This window comes from Macaca nemestrina, chromosome 4, assembly GCF_043159975.1.
Source record: "Macaca nemestrina isolate mMacNem1 chromosome 4, mMacNem.hap1, whole genome shotgun sequence".
In the NCBI taxonomy this organism is placed as follows: Eukaryota; Metazoa; Chordata; class Mammalia; order Primates; family Cercopithecidae; genus Macaca; species Macaca nemestrina.
The window spans coordinates 116,118,444-116,139,542 of record NC_092128.1 but is presented as its reverse complement, the minus strand read 5'-3'; the positions used below and the strand labels follow the sequence as shown (position 1 = coordinate 116,139,542).

The 21,099-nt window shown below is 47.5% G+C and overlaps 1 protein-coding gene across 3 annotated transcripts in view; it reads right to left on the bottom strand.

The window, feature by feature from the left end:
• Positions 1–11,387: 11,387 nt before the first annotated feature.
• LOC105494232 (adenylate cyclase 1) overlaps positions 11,388–21,099 on the bottom strand; it is a 147,699-nt gene continuing 137,987 nt past the window's right edge. Inside the window, exons 20-21 of one of the 3 annotated variants that reach the window (XR_011622355.1) lie at positions 18,989–20,830; positions 11,388–18,647 (exon numbers count right to left, since the gene is read on the bottom strand). Coding sequence is in view for 2 of the 3 variants with exons in the window: in XM_071095152.1 (XP_070951253.1) it covers positions 20,528–20,830 (303 nt within the window). In the remaining variant the exon portion in view is untranslated. Of the gene's footprint in view, positions 20,831–21,099 lie in introns of all 3 variants that reach the window. The other 2 variants (XM_071095152.1, XM_071095153.1) reach the window with 2 other exon arrangements.

The following is a 21,099-nucleotide window of genomic DNA, read 5'->3' as shown; positions in this document are numbered from 1 at the left end:
TTCACATATAAGACGATTTCCTACACATCCTGCATCTTCTACGTATTAGCAAAATGTACCTACTATGTTTTTACATATTTGGAGTATATGCAGTTATCCATAGGCACTCTAAAGTGTTCAAAATGCAATCTCTTGGATATTTCACAAATAAGATGGTGCACAGCGCATGTTCCATCCATGGGAAGATACCTACAGGAAGCAGTTAAAGCCAGAACAAGTCTTGCTGCCCCAGCGCCTAGACATGCCTATGGAACTGAGTCTCTGGCTGCTAAAAGCTTTCCAAATTCTTGGGGACAGGAGACGAGAAACTTGGAGACAGGGCATTCTCAGACTGAGGGACGTGGGGAAATGAGTGCTGCCTGCTTATGTTAGACATAGGGCAAGATTTCTAAATTAACGATCATCTTTGAGGAAAATAATAAACAGCTAAACAATAGCCCTGGCAATGACACCCACAATGCTCACTTAGAGGTAAGCATAATGTAACTTGCAGCACTTATTTGGGATAATATAGATCCTAACTCTCACTGCGTATGTGAACCCGTATATTTTGCAGAAAATGAGATTTTGAAACCTGTCAGGCCTCTGTACCCAAGCTAAGCCATCATATGCCCTGTGACCTGCACGTATATATCCAGATTGCCTGAAGCAACTAAAGATCCACAGAAGAAGTGAAAATAGCCTTAACTGATGACATTCCACCATTGTGATTTTTTTCTGCCCCACCCTAACGATCAATGTACTTTGTAATCTCCCCCACCCTTAAGAAGGTTCTTTGTAATTCTGCCCACCCTTGAGAATGTACTGTGTGAGATCCACCCCCTGCCCGCAAAACATTGCTCCTAACTCCACTGCCTATCCCAAAACCTGTAAGAACTAATGATAATCCCACCACCCTTTGCTGACTCTCTCTTCGGCCTCAGCCCGCCTGCACCCAGGTGAAATAAACAGCCTTATTGCTCACACAAAGCTTGTTTGGTGGTCTCTTCACACGGATGCGCGTGACAAAACCTATGAGGAAAGGAAGTGCATTCTTGTACAGTTTCTATTCAACTTAAAATGCCCACAAATTCCTCTTATCTTTATTGATATCAAACCCTTTTTCCCTAAAATAAATATCGTATTTACGCACAATGCCTGAACCCTTCTGCCTCCTTGTAGCCAAGTGTGGTTCAAAGACCTGATTTCTGGGCACTGCCAGCACTGCATTATATGACACACCTATGTTATGTGTTTAAATCATCTAACTATCAGCTTTCTATTGTATACTACTTTCTATTAGTGTTTCTGTTACATTTTAATTTTTTATGGCAACATAACAAATGACCACAAATAGCACTCACAATATCCATTCATTATCTCACAGTCCTGATGGCTCAGCTGGGTCTCTGCCTGGGCTCTCTCCAGGTGAGACGGTGGCTTCTTACCTGGAGAATCTGGGCAGGAATCCATCTCCAGCTTCCTTCAGGTTGGCAGGATCCAGTTGCTTGTGGTTGTAGGACTGAGGTCTGCTCCCTGTTCCCCTGCTGACTGTCAGCTGGGGGCTGCTCAGCTCCCAGATCCTGAAGGCCGCTGCATTCCTCATCGCCTGACCGCCTCAATTTTCAAGTCTCCAGGGGCTGAACAAAACCTTTTCAGGGTTGGCATCCCTCTGACTGGCTGTTCCTGCTGCCAGCAAACGTTCTCTCCTTTAAGGGCTCATGAGAGGTCCAGCGTGCCAGATCACAGAGCCCATTGCACTGTTGGAAGTGGTAGTGTCTCATCCCACTCACAGCTTCTGGAGACTGGGGGCATGGAATATAGAGGAGTGTCTTTAAAATTCTGTCCAGCACAGTTCCCAATTTTTCCTCATTTTAAATACCAGTGATAACCTTTGCATTAGAAAACCTCGTACTTGTGTCTACCAATTTTGTTAGATAGGATCCAGAAGTCAACTGTGTTAAAGGATGTGAAAGCTTTATGGTCCCTGTTATGTTTCAGTATGGTCCCAGGAGCAGTGTCCAAGTGTGACCTCACTGTCATTTCGCCAGCATTATTGTCAGAGGCATTTAAACCAGAGCAACTCCATCTTAAATAGGAGCTGGGTAAAATGAGACCTGCTGGGCTACACTCCCAGACAGTTAAGACATTCTAAGTCGCAGGATAAGACAAGAAGTCAACACAGAATACAGGCCATTAAGACCTTGTTTATAAAACAGGTTGCAGTAAAGAAGCCAGCCAAATCCCACCAAAATCAAGATGGCCACAAGAGTGACCTCTGGTCGTCCTCACTGCCACCCTCCCACCTGGGCCATGACAGTTTACAAATGCCAGGGTAATGTCAGGAAGTCACCCTATTTGGTCTAGAAAGGGGAGGCATGAATAATTCACCCCTTAGTTAGCATATAATCAAGAAATAACCATAAAAATAGGCAACCAGCAGCCCTTGAGGCTGCTCCATCCATGGAGTAGTCGTTCTTTTATTCCTTTACTTTCCTAATACACTTGCTTTCACTTTACTATATGGATTTGCCCTGAATTCTTGCACAAGATCTAAGAACCCTCTCTTGGGGTCTGGATGGATGGGGACCCCTTTCCTGTAACATAATACATTTAAAACATTTGGCACATTGAAAGATGACTGTGGTCCATCATTGTTTTCAATTTGCATTTAACAGTTTCATTGAACATATATATGTCCATATGTTTTTTGCTTAGTTGTATTTCTTTCTCTGATAATTCTGAAACTGCTTCTGAAAATTCTGTCAGAAAATTATGACAGTGAAAGAGATGTGAGCTAACCCACACCCCATCTTGCCTTTCCCTTAATTATTCCCGGGCTATTGGGCCAAGCTAACTCTGAGAGATGTGGTTTTTTTCTTCTTTCTTTCTTTTTTTTTTTTTTTTTTTGAGAAGGAGTCTTGCTCTGTCACCCAGGCTGGAGTGCTGTGATGCGCGATCTTGGCTCACGGCAACCTCTCTCTCCCGGATTCAAGCGATTCTCCTGCCTCAGCTTCCCAGGTAGCTGGGATTACAGGCTTGCATCACCATGCCCGGCTAATTTTTTGTATTTTTAGTAGAGACAGGATTTCACCATGTTGGCCAGGCTGGTCTCCATCTCCTGACTTCAGGTGATCCACCCACCTCAGCCCCCCAAAGTGCTGGAATTACAGGCATGAGCCACCATGCTTGGCCTAGAGACAGTTAAGCTATACTTTAAATGATAATAGGCCTCCCCCTAAACTCAGCTGCTTTTGTAAAGCTAATGGGAGGCCATCAGGCTGGGGGTGAGGAGAAGAACCCAGGTCCTGCTAAGGTGCAGACATAAACGAGTGTCAGCTATTATTCTGGAGGTTATAAGATACGCACCTTCCCCAATTACCCCTGCAAATCACACCACTATTGTAGATTGACTCTTAAGAGTATCTTTTCAGGTTTTTTTGCATGTCTGACATCCATGGCTCCACTTGGACCCACCAACCCTGTTCCTAGGGCTCCACCCAGAATCCATTCAGCCTAGAGGACAGCTCTGACCCCCTGTGATTTCATCTGTGTCCCAATCAGCAGCAAGTACCTGTTACCTCACCATCCCTACCTCTTTCCCCAGACTGCCTTTGAAAAACCTCTAACCTGTGAGCATGAGATGATTCCAGTGCAAACTCTGTCTCCCATGTGGCATGACTAGGGTCGGGTCTTTTAAACTCATTCTCTACTACAATGCCACCGTCTTTATGCAGCAGGCAGGAAGAACCCTCAGGTGGTTACGATTCCGTATGTGCTTTTTGAATATTTTTCTACTGGACTATTGCAGTCTTCATAATGATTTTTTTACTTCTCTTTATTAGGAATTGATTTCATTTGAAATTGAAGAGACAATCAGAGAAAAACTATAGACCACATATGATGGTTAATGTTGTATGTGCTTGGCTGGGCCATGGGTCCCAGCATTTGATGAAACACAGCGGTAGATGTCCCTGTGAGTAGATGTTGCTTTGAAGGTATCTTTTAGATGCAATGAACATTTGGGGTTTTTTTTGGGTTTTTTTTGTTTTTTTTTTTTAATTTATTTATTATTATTGTACTTTAAGTTGTAGGGTACATGTGCATAACGTGCAGGTTTGTTACATATGTATACTTGTGCCATGTTGGTGTGCTGCACCCATCAACTCATCATTTACATCAGGTATAACTCCCAATGCAATCCCTCCCCCCTCCCCCCTCCCCATGATAGGCCCCTGTGTGTGATGTTCCCCTTCCTGAGTCCAAGTGATCTCATTGATCAGTTCCCACCTATGAGTGAGAACATGCGGTGTTTGGTTTTCTGTTCTTGTGATAGTTTGCTAAGAGTGATGGTTTCCAGCTGCATCCATGTCCCTACAAAGGACGCAAACTCATCCTTTTTGATGGCTGCATAGTATTCCATGGTGTATATGTGCCACATTTTCTTAATCCAATCTGTCACTGATGGACATTTGGGTTGATTCCAAGTCTTTGCTATTGTGAATAGTGCTGCAATAAACATATGTGTGCATGTGTCTTTATAGCAGCATAATTTATAATCCTTTGGGTATATACCCAGTAATGGGATGGCTGGGTCATATGGTACATCTAGTTCTAGATCCTTGAGGAATCGCCATACTGTTTTCCATAATGGTTGAACTAGTTTACAATCCCACCAACAGTGTAAAAGTGTTCCTATTTCTCCACATCCTCTCCAGCGCCTGTTGTTTCCTGACTTTTTAATGATCGCCATTCTAACTGGTGTGAGATGGTATCTCATTGTGGTTTTGATTTGCATTTCTCTGATGGCCAGTGATGATGAGCATTTTTTCATGTGTCTGTTGGCTGTATGAATGTCTTCTTTTGAGAAATGTCTGTTCATATCCTTTGCCCACTTTTTGATGGGGTTGTTTGTTTTTTTCTTGTAAATTTGTTTGAGTTCTTTGTAGGTTCTGGATATTAGCCCTTTGTCAGATGAGTAGATTGCAAAAATTTTCTCCCATTCTGTAGGTTGCCTGTTCACTCTGATGGTAGTTTCTTTTGCTGTGCAGAAGCTCTTTAATTTAATGAGATCCCATTTGTCAATTTTGGCTTTTGCTGCCGTTGCTTTTGGTGTTTTAGACATGAAGTCTTTGCCCATGCCTATGTCCTGAATGGTACTACCTAGGTTTTCCTCTAGGATTTTTATGGTATTAGGTCTAACATTTAAGTCTCTAATCCATCTTGAATTAATTTTCATATAAGGAGTAAGGAAAGGATCCAGTTTCAGCTTTCTACTTATGGCTAGCCAATTTTCCCAGCACCATTTATTAAATAGGGAATCCTTTCCCCATTTCTTGTTTCTCTCAGGTTTGTCAAAGATCAGATGGCTGTAGATGTGTGGTATTATTTCTGAGGACTCTGTTCTGTTCCATTGGTCTATATCTCTGTTTTGGTACCAGTACCATGCTGTTTTGGTTACTGTAGCCTTGTAGTATAGTTTGAAGTCAGGTAGCGTGATGCCTCCAGCTTTGTTCTTTTGACTTAGGATTGTCTTGGAGATGCGGGCTCTTTTTTGGTTCCATATGAACTTTAAAGCAGTTTTTTCCAATTCTGTGAAGAAACTCATTGGTAGCTTGATGGGGATGGCATGAATCTCTAAATTACCTTGGGCAGTATGGCCATTTTCACGATATTGATTCTTCCTATCCATGAGCATGGTATGTTCTTCCATTTGTTTGTGTCCTCTTTGATTTCACTGAGCAGTGGTTTGTAGTTCTCCTTGAAGAGGTCCTTTACATCCCTTGTAAGTTGGATTCCTAGGTATTTTATTCTCTTTGAAGCAATTGTGAATGGAAGTTCATTCCTGATTTGGCTCTCTGTTTGTCTGTTACTGGTGTATAAGAATGCTTGTGATTTTTGCACATTAATTTTGTATCCTGAGACTTTGCTAAAGTTGCTTATCAGCTTAAGGAGATTTTGGGCTGAGACAATGGGGTTTTCTAAATATACAATCATGTCATCTGCAAACAGGGACAGTTTGACTTCTTCTTTTCCTAACTGAATACCCTTGATTTCTTTCTCTTGCCTAATTGCCCTAGCCAGAACTTCCAACACTATGTTGAATAGGAGTGGTGAGAGAGGGCATCCCTGTCTTGTGCCAGTTTTCAAAGGGAATTTTTCCAGTTTTTGCCCATTCAGTATGATATTGGCTGTGGGTTTGTCATAAATAGCTCTTATTATTTTGAGGTACGTTCCATCAATACCGAATTTATTGAGCGTTTTTAGCATGAAGGGCTGTTGAATTTTGTCAAAAGCCTTTTCTGCATCTATTGAGATAATCATGTGGTTCTTGTCTTTGGTTCTGTTTATATGCTGGATTATGTTTATTGATTTGCGAATGTTGAACCAGCCTTGCATCCCAGGGATGAAGCCCACTTGATCATGGTGGATAAGCTTTTTGATGTGTTGCTGAATCCGGTTTGCCAGTATTTTATTGAGGATTTTTGCATCGATGTTCATCAGGGATATTGGTCTAAAATTCTCTTTTTTTGTTGTGTCTCTGCCAGGCTTTGGTATCAGGATGATGTTGGCCTCATAAAATGAGTTAGGGAGGATTCCCTCTTTTTCTATTGATTGGAATAGTTTTAGAAGGAATGGTACCAACTCCTCCTTGTACCTCTGGTAGAATTCAGCTGTGAATCCATCTGGTCCTGGACTTTTTTTGGTTGGTAGGCTATTAATTATTGCCTCAATTTCAGAGCCTGCTATTGGTCTATTCAGGGATTCAACTTCTTCCTGGTTTAGTCTTGGAAGAGTGTAAGTGTCCAGGAAATTATCCATTTCTTCTAGATTTTCCAGTTTATTTGCGTAGAGGTGTTTATAGTATTCTCTGATGGTAGTTTGTATTTCTGTGGGGTCGGTGGTGATAGCCCCTTTATCATTTTTAATTGCGTCGATTTGATTCTTCTCTCTTTTCTTCTTTATTAGTCTTGCTAGTGGTCTGTCAATTTTGTTGATCTTTTCAAAAAACCAACTCCTGGATTCATTGATTTTTTGGAGAGTTTTTTGTGTCTCTATCTCCTTCAGTTCTGCTCTGATCTTAGTTATTTCTAGCCTTCTGCTAGCTTTCGAATGTGTTTGCTCTTGCTTCTCCAGTTCTTTTCATTGTGATGTTAGAGTGTCAATTTTAGATCTTTCCTGCTTTCTCTTGTGGGCATTTAGTGCTATAAATTTCCCTCTACACACTGCTTTAAATGTGTCCCAGAGATTCTGGTATGTTGTATCTTTGTTCTCATTGGTTTCAAAGAACATCTTTATTTCTGCCTTCATTTCGTTATGTACCCAGTAGTCATTCAGGAGCAGGTTGTTCAGTTTCCATGTAGTTGAGCGGTTTTGATTGAGTTTCTTAGTCCTGAGTTCTAATTTGATTGCACTGTGGTCTGAGAGACAGTTTGTTATAATTTCTGTTCTTGTACATTTGCTGAGGAGTGCTTTACTTCCAATTACGTGGTCGATTTTGGAGTAAGTACGATGTGGTGCTGAGAAGAATGTATATTCTGTTGATTTGGGGTGGAGAGTTCTATAGATGTCTATTAGGTCTGCTTGCTGCAGAGATGAGTTCAATTCCTGGATATCCTTGTTAACTTTCTGTCTCGTTGATCTGTCTAATGTTGACAGTGGAGTGTTGAAGTCTCCCATTATTATTGTATGGGAGTCTAAGTCTCTTTGTAAGTCTCTAAGGACTTGCTTGATGAATCTGGGTGCTCCTGTATTGGGTGCATATATATTTAGGATAGTTAGCTCTTCCTGTTGAATTGATCCCTTTACCATTATGTAATGGCCTTCTTTGTCTCTTTTGATCTTTGATGGTTTAAAGTCTGTTTTATCAGAGACTAGTATTGCAACCCCTGCTTTTTTTTGTTCTCCATTTGCTTGGTAAATCTTCCTCCATCTCTTTATTTTGAGCCTATGTATGTCTCTGCGTGTGAGATGGGTCTCCTGAATACAGCAGACTGATGGGTCTTGACTCTTTATCCAGTTTGCCAGTCTGTGTCTTTTAATTGGAGCATTTAGTCCATTTACATTTAAGGTTAAGATTGTTAAGTGTGAACTTGATCCTGCCATTATGATATTAAGTGGTTATTTTGCTCGTTAGTTGATGCAGTTTCTTCCTAGCCTCGATGGTCTTTATATTTTGGCATGTTTTTGCAATGGCTGGTACCGGTTGTTCCTTTCCATGTTGAGTGCTTCCTTCAGGGTCTCTTGTAAGGCAGGCCTAGTGGTGACAAAATCTCTAAGCATTTGCTTATCTGTAAAGGATTTTATTTCTCCTTCACTTATGAAACTTAGTTTGGCTGGATATGAAATTCTGGGTTGAAAATTCTTTTCTTTAAGAATGTTGAATATTGGCCCCCACTCTCTTCTGGCTTGGAGAGTTTCTGCCGAGAGATCTGCTGTTAGTCTGATGGGCTTCCCTTTGTGGGTAACCTGCCCTTTCTCTCTGGCTGCCCTTAAGATTTTTTCCTTCATTTCAACTTTGGTGAATCTGGCAATTATGTGTCTTGGAGTTGCTCTTCTCGAGGAGTATCTTTGTGGCGTTCTCTGTATTTCCTGGATTTGAATGTTGGCCTGCCCTACTAGGTTGGGGAAGTTCTCCTGGATGATATCCTGAAGAGTGTTTTCCAACTTGGTTCCATTTTCCCCCTCACTTTCAGGCACCCCAATCAGACGTAGATTTGGTCTTTTTACATAATCCCATACTTCTTGCAGGCTTTGTTCATTTCTTTTTCTTCTTTTTTCTTTTGGTTTCTCTTCTCGCTTCATTTCATTCATTTGATCCTCAATCGCAGATACTCTTTCTTCCAGTTGATCAAGTCGGTTACTGAAGCTTGTGCATTTGTCACGTATTTCTCGTGTCATGGTTTTCATCTCTTTCATTTCGTTTATGACCTTCTCTGCATTAATTACTCTAGCCATCAATTCTTCCACTTTTTTTTCAAGATTTTTAGTTTCTTTGTGCTGGGTACGTAATTCCTCCTTTAGCTCTGAGAAGTTTGATGGACTGAAGCCTTCTTCTCTCATCTCGTCAAAGTCATTCTCCGTCCAGCTTTGATCCGTTGCTGGCGATGAGCTGCGCTCCTTTGCCGGGGGAGATGCGCTCTTATTTTTTGAATTTCCAGCTTTTCTGCCCTGCTTTTTCCCCATCTTTGTGGTTTTATCTGCCTCTGGTCTTTGATGATGGTGATGTACTGATGGGGTTTTGGTGTAGGTGTCCTTCCTGTTTGATAGTTTTCCTTCTAACAGTCAGGACCCTCAGCTGTAGGTCTGTTGGAGATTGCTTGAGGTCCACTCCAGACCCTGTTTGCCTGGGTGTCAGCAGCAGAGGCTGCAGAAGATAGAATATTGCTGAACAGCGAGTGTACCTGTCTGATTCTTGCTTTGGAGGCTTCCTCTCAGGGGTGTACTCCACCCTGTGAGGTGTGGGGTGTCAGACTGCCCCTAGTGGGGGATGTCTCCCAGTTAGGCTACTCAGGGGTCAGGGACCCACTTGAGCAGGGAGTCTGTCCCTTCTCAGATCTCAACCTCCGTGTTGGGAGATCCACTGCTCTCTTCAAAGCTGTCAGACAGAGTCGTTTGCGTCTGCAGAGGTTTCGGCTGTGTTTGTTATTGCCCTGTCCCCAGAGGTGGAGTCTACAGAGACAGGCAGGTTTCCTTGAGCTGCTGTGAGCTCCACCCAGTTCGAGCTTCCCAGCAGCTTTGTTTACCTACTTAAGCCTCAGCAATGGCGGGCGCCCCTCCCCCAGCCTCGCTGCTGCCTTGCCGGTAGATCACAGACTGCTGTGCTAGCAATGAGGGAGGCTCCGTGGGTGTGGGACCCTCCCGGCCAGGTGTGGGATATGATCTCCTGGTGTGCCTGTTTGCTTAAAGCACAGTATTGGGGTGGGAGTTACCCGATTTTCCAGGTGTTGTGTGTCTCAGTTCCCCTGGCTAGGAAAAGGGATTCCCTTCCCCCTTGCGCTTCCCAGGTGAGGCAATGCCTCGCCCTGCTTCAGCTCTCGCTGGTCGGGCTGCAGCAGCTGACCAGCACTGATCATCCGGCACTCCCCAGTGAGATGAACCCAGTACCTCAGTTGAAAATGCAGAAATCACCGGTCTTCTGTGTCGCTCGCGCTGGGAGTTGGAGACTGGAGCTGTTCCTATTCGGCCATCCTGCTCCGCCCTCCGCCCATTCGCAATGAACATTTGTAATCAGTAGACTTTGAGTAGGGCAGATAGACCATCACAATGTGGGTGGGCCTCCTCCAATCAGTTGAAGGCCTTTGAAAAAAGACTGAGATCCCAAACGAAGAAGGAATTCTGCCTCTAGACAGCCTTCCAACTCAAGAGGCAACATTACCCCTCCCTGGGTCTCTGGCCTGCTGGCCTTTCCTATAGACTTCAGACTTGCCAGCCCCACAATCATGTGAGCCAATTCCTTAAATTCTCTGTCCTGTTTTTGCCCCCTCTCTCTTTCTGATAGCACACACATGCCCTCTTGGTTCTGTTTCTTTGAAGAACCCCAAGAAAACACACAAAGGAAAAACAAGCAGGTAGAAGATTCTTCAGTGACAACAATGGAAGCCATCTTCACCATTCAACTAAACTTGAATGGGATGGTATTATCAAACTTTAAAAAAAAATTTTCAACTGATCGTGTAATCAGTTTTATCCTTTAAGACAGGAGATGAAATATTTACAGATGAATGTAAAATGAATTTATCATTGCATCCTGAGCTACAGTAACTTCTGAGAGACCAAATAAGCAATACTATCTCAGCAAGATGTTCTAAGATACAAGAAGGACTAGTAAAATGGAGAGTCTATATTACATTTTAAATATTATCTAAAATGTAATTGTGAGATTCAAAAAGGCACAGGACAAAAACATTGGATAGGAATAGCGTGTAATGGGCTGGGCATGGTGGCTCACAGCTGTAATCCTAGCACTTTGGGAGACTGAGGCGGGTGGATCACCTGAGCTCAGGAGTTCGAGACCAGCCTGGCCAACATGGTGAAACCCCATCTGTACTGAACATACAAAAATTAGCCTGGCATGGTGACATGCACCTGTAATCCCAGCTACTTGCGAGGCTGAGGCAGGAGAATGGCTTGAACCCGGGACGTGGAGGTTGTAGTGAGCTGAGATCGTGCCCCTGCACTCCAGCCTGGGCAACAGAGCCAGACACTGTCTAAAAAAAAAAAAAAGGAAAGAAAAGAATAGTATGTAATGGGGGTTAACAGTTCATGTGTGGTTTAGTCTAAGTGAGGTCACATAGTATTTAATACTTTAAATAGTAAAACTTCCCCCAGAAGGTATGTGAAACACGTAAGAATGTCTTCAAAACATCCACATAACCATTTATTTTTCAACTGAAATGGCCACAGAGTTTAGTCAAGCAATTTTTTTCCTTTATTTTTGTTAAATAAGATTCCAGAAAGTATAGTGCAAACACTCAGTAGAAAAGTTGCAATTAAGAAATGTACATTCACATTTAACATTTCAGTCCATTCACTTTTTTAAAATAAAAATAGGACAAATTATTCAATTACTTGTCTCAATTTAACAATCTTGAAAAAGACTGGAAGGTACTCTACAGTGTTCAGTTGACATAAAAATAGACCCGTATTGATCATACAAATCTATCATGAGAAGTTACCCAGTGAGAGTGAGTTATTGTAATTCTGAATGTAGTCATCGTGTTTCTCACTTCTACAGAAGCATCCTCAGTGAGTTGTATTGTGCGAGAAAATGACACCCTTGCCCCCATCACTCTCCATTCCATAGAGGGACACAACCCTATCCGGCCAAACCCAGAAGGACGCAGGCGCTGACACAACTTCTCTCAGACAGTCGAGAAAATCCAGAAGTGGGCTTTGGGCTTACCTTAAATAGGAATGGAATCTACCACTACCAGATGGTCAGAATAAGGACATTATTGTTTGAGCGGGGGGTGTGCAATCAGTATAAATGAAGATGGCGGAGGAAGAGGAGTGATGACTGAAGGGAGGTGGTGCATAATAAGTGCACGAGCTACACAAAGCTCAGGCTCCACGGGCCTCGCCATGGCTCCCGGGGATGCTCTGCAGCCAGTGGGCAGATGACCTGAGGTCGGGCCTGGGCCTGTCCCTTTGTGCATGAGGTGTGATTTCAAATTCAAACTAAGTTCCACACCATTAGGAGTTTTCACTGCATGCAGTTCCCGAGTGCAAATGGCTTGCATATGTGTAGTTTTTACAGGTGGAAGGCAAGACCATACATCTCTCCCACACTGGGCGTGTGCCTCCTCGTGGACAGTTGTATGCAAGAGGCGGCGATGGGCTCCCTCAGGATCCCCCAATGTGGGAATGGTCCCCTGAGACTTGTGCTTCATGTGCCTGGGGCCCAGAGTTGGGTGGGGGGGTTGCTGGTGGGAGGTGAGAAACAAGTTCTGGCTGCCAGCTTCCCACTGCGCTCACCTGGGAGGTGGATGCCCACAGGCAGGGTTCTCTGGGCTACTGTTGCACAGTCCTGCATGAGATATTTACTCAGTCCACAAGATTTGATAGATCTCTCGGGAGTTCGTTTAGGCTATTATCTCTGTTTAAACATTAATTCTCAGTAAGTGTCTGAAAGCTCTTTTGAAAGCAACCTATCTGAAGGTCTGAACCGCCCGGTACCAGCAGGAACCAATGCCCAGGAGAGGGTCAGAGCACATGTGCTCTGGTGGTTGTCAAATATCTCACCATCCATCATAAGCCCTCTCTTGCCTTCTGAACACTCCTGCTGAAATCGACCCTTTGAACATCCTCTAATCCCTGGGAAGGCACCCGGACCCACCTATACCTACTGTCACCAGTAGCATATGACAATAACATTAAATGGCCTACAGCAGAGGAAGACGAAAGTAGAAGTAGCAAATCCAACCAAGGACCTTCCCATAGCTCACAGAACTGAGCAGGGAAGAAATGGTGTGTAGTTTCAGGGTGTCTGGAGGTGACACCATTTCTTCCCATTTGATGTCAGAGAGGCCTTACAGAAAAAGATGGCAACAGCTCTCCTTAAGGAGATCCTGTGTATGTGAAATTAGACACAATGACAGGTTTCGCTCAAATATAGTTTTAGAATATAGTCTGATATGACAAAGTAGGGATTTTTATTTCCTTGCTGGAGATCAGTTGTTAAAGAAGGAGGAATTCCTTTTACCCAAAAGGAATTGCATTGCTTTAATTTAGCAATGTGAGGCAAGGCCTGCCAGTGCCAGTGAGGACTTGGGCACCTGCTCTGAGGGCGGGCAGCTGGAGCAACTCACCCATCACGGGGACAGCCTTGGCTGCATTCAGAACCCACCTGCTGAGGTGGCCCCTTGCATGTGGATGAGCTAGAGTTCTCCATCAAAACCAACACAAATTTTGCAGATGTTGCTGTTAGCAAAGAGGCACTAAACATAATGAAAAACACAAGGCCTTGGAACTGGATAGAGCAGGAATGGAACCCTGATCCTGCTTCTCAGGGCTGTGTGACTTTACTCAAGTCCCTAACCTCTCTGGGCCTCAGATTCTTCACTGTCAACATAAGGAGTATAATCGTACCTTCCTTCATGGGCTGTTTGAAGTAGAGAGTGAGGTGAAGCACACAGAAGGTGCAGTTACTGTAAAGCCCGACTTAGATACTAATGACGAGTGTTTCCTTTATTTGTGGTCACAGCAAAAGGCCCACAGAGACTGTGGTAACCAGGCGGGAGAGTCATGAGCGCCCTTCCCCTGCGGTTATTGATGTATTAATAGAACATATTGAATCTAGTGACGGGTAGAAGGAAATTCACTAATTTCACAAAGAATGAAGGAGTTGTACCTAAAATGAGTGACCCGTCAGGTACAAAAGATACAGCGTTAGGTCAGGTGGCTGCCACTGTGGTCAATTTTCTGATTTTCTTTTCTTTTTTTCTTTCTTTCTTTTCTTTTCTCTCTTTCTCTTTCTTCTTTCTCTCTCCTTCCCTCCCTCCCTCCCTCCTTCCCTCTCTCCCTCCTTCCTTCCTTCCTTCTTTTTTTTTGAGACAGAGTCTTGCTCTGTCACCCAGGTTGGAGTGCAATGGCACAATCTCGGCTCACTGCAACTTTCGCCTCCTGGGTTCGAGCGATTCTCCCACCTTAGCCTCCTGTGTAGCTGGGACTACAGGCTCCCGCCAACATGCCCGGTTAATCTTTTTTTTTTTTTTTAGTAGAGACGGGGTTTCCCCATTTTGATCAGGCTGGTCTTGAACTCCTGACCTCAATGATCCACCTGCCTCGGCCTCCCAAAGTGCTGGGATTACAGGCATGAGTCACTGCGCCCAGCCTGGTTTTCTGAGTTCAAAGATGTTTTTCCCAGTCCATTGTGAAGCACAATCCAAGAAGGCCACCTGTCTATTTTTGCTCTTCCACTGCAACAACTGAGAGAGACGGAAGCTGACAGACACTCACTCAGCTGGGAAGGCCTGGCCTCCAAATTGGCTCCCAGTAACTGGAGGGGAGCTGGAAGCCCGAATTCCTGCAGCCGTGATCACCCTGAGGCTCTCTCTACAGCCTCTGTGCACGCCGATAACCTAAAAGAAAAAAATAACCAACAAAACCAAAGAAAATGGAACCTAGTTAGTGCCTCAATGCCCCTGGACTTCAGTGCTGATGTAGGAGATGATAAAGTTGACTTGATGTCTGAGATGCTGCTGCCCCTGCCCAGACCTTCTCCTCTAATAGCAAGGATTTTCTGAGGGAAATCACATCAGGGCACTCGGGGATGGTTTCCCCAAATGCCCTGCGCGGCAGTTTTATCTGACTGTATTCAAATTTAATTTTGTTCCTCATATGAATCCCATGAACAAATGATTAATTTTCATTTGGCTTATGCTACGCAACACACAGATGTGCATGACACACACGACAGAAACACGCGTTCACACACATAATGCAGGCACACACATTAAGCATGGCCTCTAGTGGAGTATCTATTTTTTAAGGTAGTGAACAGAATAAATTTTCAGGGAAATTTAAAAATACAAATATATGCATCATTTCACAATGGCATGTTGTTTAGGGAAGTCTAGCCCCAAAATGTGTGGCACACCTGAAATTGAATCTGGTGTTTATGGAATGGACCACGGAGGTGACAGATATCCTCGCATCCTAGTACAGGATCTGCTTTCACTAAGTGTATGAACACACAGAAGGATAAGGCAGGAAGCCCCAAGAACACGTTCCAGTGTGTGCCCCAGGGCACCCCTGGGTGAGCAGAGGGCTCCAGGCTCCCCACCGTGTCTGTCTGGGGCTGTGTTCATGGGCACTTGGCCCTGTGTGGGAAGAATGTCTACGTGCAGGAAGCAGCCGCCCTGGCTGGGGCTCTGCCCCCTGCTGCTGTCCCCCAGCCCGCCCTGTCTGCCTCCAGGGACCCCTCTGCCTTCACAGCCCTGGGAGCCCTGCATCCAGCGGCCCACGCCCGTGCTCTCTCCCAAGGGCAGGGCCTGCCCTTCAACTCCTTGCTGTCAGTTCACACAGAATCAGACACTGCAGCTTACAGACGAATCCTGTGTGGCATTCATTCCCCAATGGCAGGGCCTGACCACACTCAGATCACCCAAATCCATCTGTAGAAAACCACAACTATGAGAAGAGCCTTCCTTCTGCTGAGCCCACTGAGCCTTCTTCAAAGTCTACCCGGGGCTCCATCCTGGCCTGCCCTCCATGCCACGGGAGCAGTCCTCAGGCCCTGCCCCTGCTCCTGATGCCCCCACCCAAGGGGGCTCCTTGGCTCCAGCTCCTCCCCACAGGTTCAGTCCAGCTGGAACGCTGGTCTCAACCCACCCAGCTCAGCTTGACTTGGTGGGTGCAGTGAGGGCCAGGACTGAGAAAGGCTGAAGCAACTCTATTTCCCCTACTGCCCATTTTCGCCAACTATGGGCACCTGCCTGCAGCATCTCCTGCCTGGTACCAAAGAGCATGGAATGATCTGTGCACCGATGGTTATTTGGGGTATGTGACCCCTCTCTTGGTCACCCCCAAGCTCAATTTGAAGGCCTGAACCATCCAGTTTGACCTTCTCACACCCAGGTAAGCCTAGCATGGGGACCCCAGGCCTGAACAGGTGTCCTGTTCAGGGGGCTCTTCTACCAGGATGGTACCAGTGTTGTGGAAGGTGAATGGGGACAGCCTTCAGAGTGCCACCATTTCCTTAAAATGGCCTATCACAGGTAAGCCTTGATATGTTATCCTTTAGACTCTGCACCAACCAACTGCAGCGTACCACCGTTGGTCAGTGTGAGGCCAGTACTGAGACTCATCAATCGGAACAGATCTTGGATGGAGTGGGTGCCTTTGCCTCGTTCCTTCCTCATCCAAGCAAGGGTGTGGTGACAATGACCTGACCGGGGTTTAACGCCGGCTCTGTCTGCTCACCAGCCCTGGGGTGCTGAGCTCGGACCAGTCCGGGCAGCCCAACCCACAGGAACTGAGGTTTCAGAGCTGGGTCTTCGGGAAGGGGTGGGGGCTTTGGGAGTGGCAGCTCCCCGCCTCCCACCACCCCAAGCCAGAGAATGGGGCAAACTTGCATGCGTGGCTTATCTCTAAATTACCAATCTGCTTCAGACCAGACTCATCTCTGCAGTATAAAGTTATTGCTTCTATGACAGGTGTTCCGGAAGCCCTGGTGGCTTTAAAGTCTGAGAAACACGGGCTGCCAACTTGGGTTGCTGGGTCTGTGGGGGCGTCCTCCTGCAGGATACAGACACCCCGCAGGCGTGGACCACCCGGGCCGGCATGGTCCCTGCAAGTGACTGGAAGCATTCCAGGGTTGTGTTCTACTCTACGGCGTCAGGCGTGAAAGGCATGCAAGGGTTGCGAGGGGAGCACACAGGGTCATTTCCAAAGGGCCACAGCATGGCCAAGCAGGGGCTGAGGTGGGTGTGGGGCTTGTCTTCATTTTTGGTACGAGTAAACAGGCAGCACCTGTAACTGGTGCACTATTTACAAAGCCTCTTCAATAAATAATTTAGAGAGAATCCTACCCGAATGGCTCTAACATTTGTACATGAATATTGTACATGATTAAAAATAAATAAGGCAATATAATACAGTTTTCTCACAAATAAAAAGGAAGTTGTTTTTCACCAAACCCCAAGGAACATTATGGCTAAACACAGTTCCTGAACTCCCAGGAGGTGGCTGGGGTTTGGAGTTGCTGATGATGGAGATGTTTGCCCCTGAAGTGGAGACCTTGCCAAGCCTGCCATGGGGTCCTTTCCAGAACAGTCGTGAGCCCGGAGACGGGAGCATGGTCCCCACGATGGCCTCCTCTTGCTGCCCTAAGTGGCCACATCTTGGGCAGCTTCCAGGATGTACATGTGTGACCTCGCAGCTCTGTGGACCCCAGGCACGGCACAGTGTGGCTGGCTCTCTTCTCAGTCTCACAGGCCAAACCAAGGTGTCGCTGGACTGGGCTCCACTCACGCCTGGAGGCTCTGGGGCGAATCTGCTTCAGGCTCACTTGGGTTGTTGCCAAACTCAGCTCCTTCTGGTTGTGTGAGCGACACCCGGCTTCCTCGCTGACTGGGGCTGGGGTTGTTGAGTAGCCTCTGGTGTTGGCTCCTGGCCCCTTGTCTTTAAGCCAGCAATAATGGCACCATCTCTGTGACACTTCGAATCTTTCCTGGCTCTCCTGCCTCCCTCAGCCATTCCAAGGGGCCACCGAGCCCACCCAGATAATCCAAGTTCCCCTCCCATCCTTAGATCCCTGACTGTAATTCCACCTGCAAAGTCCCCTTTGCTGTGTAACAGCACCCGGCCCCAGGGCTTAGAACTGGGGCATGGACACCCTTAGGGTTCACACCTCTTGTCTACCCACCACCTGGATGGCCAAAGGTGGGCAGTGGCACTGGGGGCAACAGGATTGGCTGGCCAGGGGCTCTGCGCCCTTCTCAACAGCTCGTGGGTCAAGGACAGCAGCACGATGAGCCGGGGGAGCCAGGGTGGCCACACTCACCACCACCGCAACTACACCCTCATGGGCTCCCTGTGGCTCCTGTCTGAACTGACTGCTTCAAATCCGGCTGGGATAGACAGAGGAGGATGAGAAAATCCTAGTGGAAAGGGGACCATAAGGACAAACTATTTGTCCTGAAGAGGGGAAAGCACTGGAGCAGAGACAAGGCAGGGCCTGGAGGAGGGGTTGACAGCAGTGCCCCAGCCAGGTTCTCAGCCCACAGCCGGCTCAGGAGGACCCTGGGTCCTCAGGATGAGCTCAGGAGCCCTCAGGAGCCCTCGATGACAGCCTGGAGATTCCACATAAACATAAGGTCCTGTGGACGCCCTAATAGCAGCTAGAGGCCCTGCAAGCACCTCCTTCTGCCCCAGGACCTCACAGGAGCCCAGCCCCCAGCGGCACAAGATGATGCCAGAACACCAGGAACGTGAGTGGGCAGCAACATGAGGACCACCCAAGGAAAGTAAAAGGCGCCCGAGCTCTGCCTTCAAAATCTCCAGTGGGGCCATGGGCTCAGCCTACCTGTGGGGTCATGTGGCCTGGCCTGGGAGCTCCCTGTCATAGCCAGGGGAAGGTGCTGGAAAGGCATTGGTCAAAATCACTCTGCAAGAAGGTGTCTGGAGACCATCCTGCCTCTTGCACCATCACAGAGGCCACAGCCCTGACCAGAGAGAAAGAAGGGTGGACAGTACTCCCTACAACCCTGTCTAGACACCTAGTCCACACCCTAAGGACAGGCAGACGGAGGCCCCTACATGCAGCCTCTACCCACCTCCCCTGCCTAAAATCATCCACCCCGCCCACCTCTGTCTGGACTCCTGTCTCAGCTGGAAGTGCCAGGCATCACTGCACTGGCCACCCTGCAAAGCCCCCAGGGTCTAGCCTCCCCCAGCTATGGCCCAGGCACCTGCCGCCCCCACACAGCCACACAGCTGAGGCAGGGTCAGGCCCTCCCTGTGCAGGGAGCTGCCTCTGATGGTAGCAGCCAAGGATATCACCCACCTGTGCGAACAGGGATTAGCCTGCAGCAGGTCCCACACACGGGTCTACACTCCAGGGAAGGAAGTCTGGGCTTCTCTCTGCTCCTATTCTGAAAAGTCGGGGCCCTCAGGAAAGGGTTACAGCTGTTGAGGAGCAGTGAGGAGGGGGACCCCCAACCCTGCTGGCTTTGAGCAGAGGCAGGGCTCAAGCCTCATGTGCAGTCCACGGAAACCTCTCTGACCACACCTCAGAGCAGTGGGTCTTTAGATGTTCCCCTACTATGGTGCCTACCCAGAAGCTTCCCTCCCACTTCTAGCCACCTTCCTCCCTGTGACCGAGATCCAAGGTTTCTACACGCCACTGGATAGTCCCTTCCCACTGGCCCTCCTGGACCCCTGTCCCCCTCATCCTCATTTTCATCTTCACTGTGACTATTTAGACATGCATGTGGGAGGCTGTCAGACGTCAACACGATCACCTGCAGTCAATTTCCCTGCAAATTACAACAGGGACACCTGCACTCACACACATCAGCCAATTCTGAAATTTCGTCCTGGAGGGTTGGTTCTGCTGGAGAAACAGCATCTTCCATCATGGGTGTGAGGGCCGCTCATATTCAACAGAAGTGGAGCCTCACACTGTTGTTGCTAAATGTAAAGGATCCAAGACGCCACAGGGAAGGGAAGAAATGACACCCTTCGTCTTCTCTGAACAAACACAGTGCCGGTACAGGATGGGGAATGGCCAGGTGTTTTAGGAGCTGGAAGCCATTGGTGGAGGGGTGGAGAATGCACAGGTGCAGCAAGAAGCCGATGCTGGCCATGGTTGTGGAGAGGGGGTCACAGGGCCCCCTGAGAACTCCAGAAGACCTGCCTCTGGCTCTTAGCAAAAAACCACGCTTGAAAGCCAGCAGCCACCACTATCCATGCAGTGAGAGGCAGCTTCTCAATTCTCCCCAAACCGTCCAGTTCAAGTGTGGACAGCTCTGTACTGTGCCCGTGGTGTGAACAACCCCAGGCCTTGTGACCTTCCCAGAGAGGCCTGACTTTCCACCCTGGCTCTTGAAGCCTCTGCCCAGGGCTGGAGCCACCTGTATGTCAGGTCCCACCTAGGCAGGCTGGACAGGACCGTCTCACGGCATACTCTTGCAGAGCTCCTCGGTCGCTCTGCCAGCCACACCTCAGCAGCTCTTGCTGTAACCCTGGTGGATGCTCTGAAGGTCCTGACGTTGATGCTGACCTGGCCAAACCTGAACAGGCCTTCTGGAAAGAAACAGTGCTCCTTACGCCACGGAGGGAGGGATGGAGTGACACCTCTCCAGGGAGGCCTGGAAGTGTGTGCAGTCGGGTGTCCCCCCGTCACCGAGTAACTGCTGTGCTGCATCTGCTGGGTGGTTGGTCCTCGGGCCACAGGCCACGCCTGAACAATGCTCCTCCTCCACCCTGGCCGCTGGCTCCATGCTCTGCTGGTCTGGCTGGTCCTGGTTGGAGCCACCGTGGCCTGTGTCGCCCCCGGAGCATTCCCACCCCAAGTGCACCCCAGAGGCCCACATGGGCTCCACTAAGCCTCCTTCCCAGCTGCTGCAGAGGACAGATACTGGCCTGGGGAGTGTGAAGGGAGCCCAGCCCTGACTGAGACGCCAGGCATGGGGCACACCGGGGGACGTCTGCCCTGAAGGCCAGCTCTCCCATATGGACCCATTTTCCGATCCAAGCCCAGGGACCTGATTTGGGAGCCGTTTCCATCAGTCCTGCCTTCTAGAAAGTATGTCAACATCTCGCCTTTGCCCTTGACACTGACTTTGCCTCGGCACACAAAGTGGTAGGGGCATCTCCTCAGCAGCCGGTGGACTTCCTCAGTCACCTGTTGATGGAGAGAAGGGAGCATTATTCCAGGGCAATGAGGGGGACTCCTCTGGGAAGAGACCAAAACATTCCATCCTGCGTCTGTTGCTGTCCACCCTGACTGCCCAACCCTGGCACGGGGATGTGGCTTTCTCAGCTCAGCCTGGCAGCCAGGGCCCCTACTCTTGCTGAAATCGCTTGGGTCACTATGTAAAAAAGACACCGCCCTGCAAAGACAACCCAGGGGACTCAGAGGAGTCTGAGGGACCAGCCCCAGGGGAGTCTCAC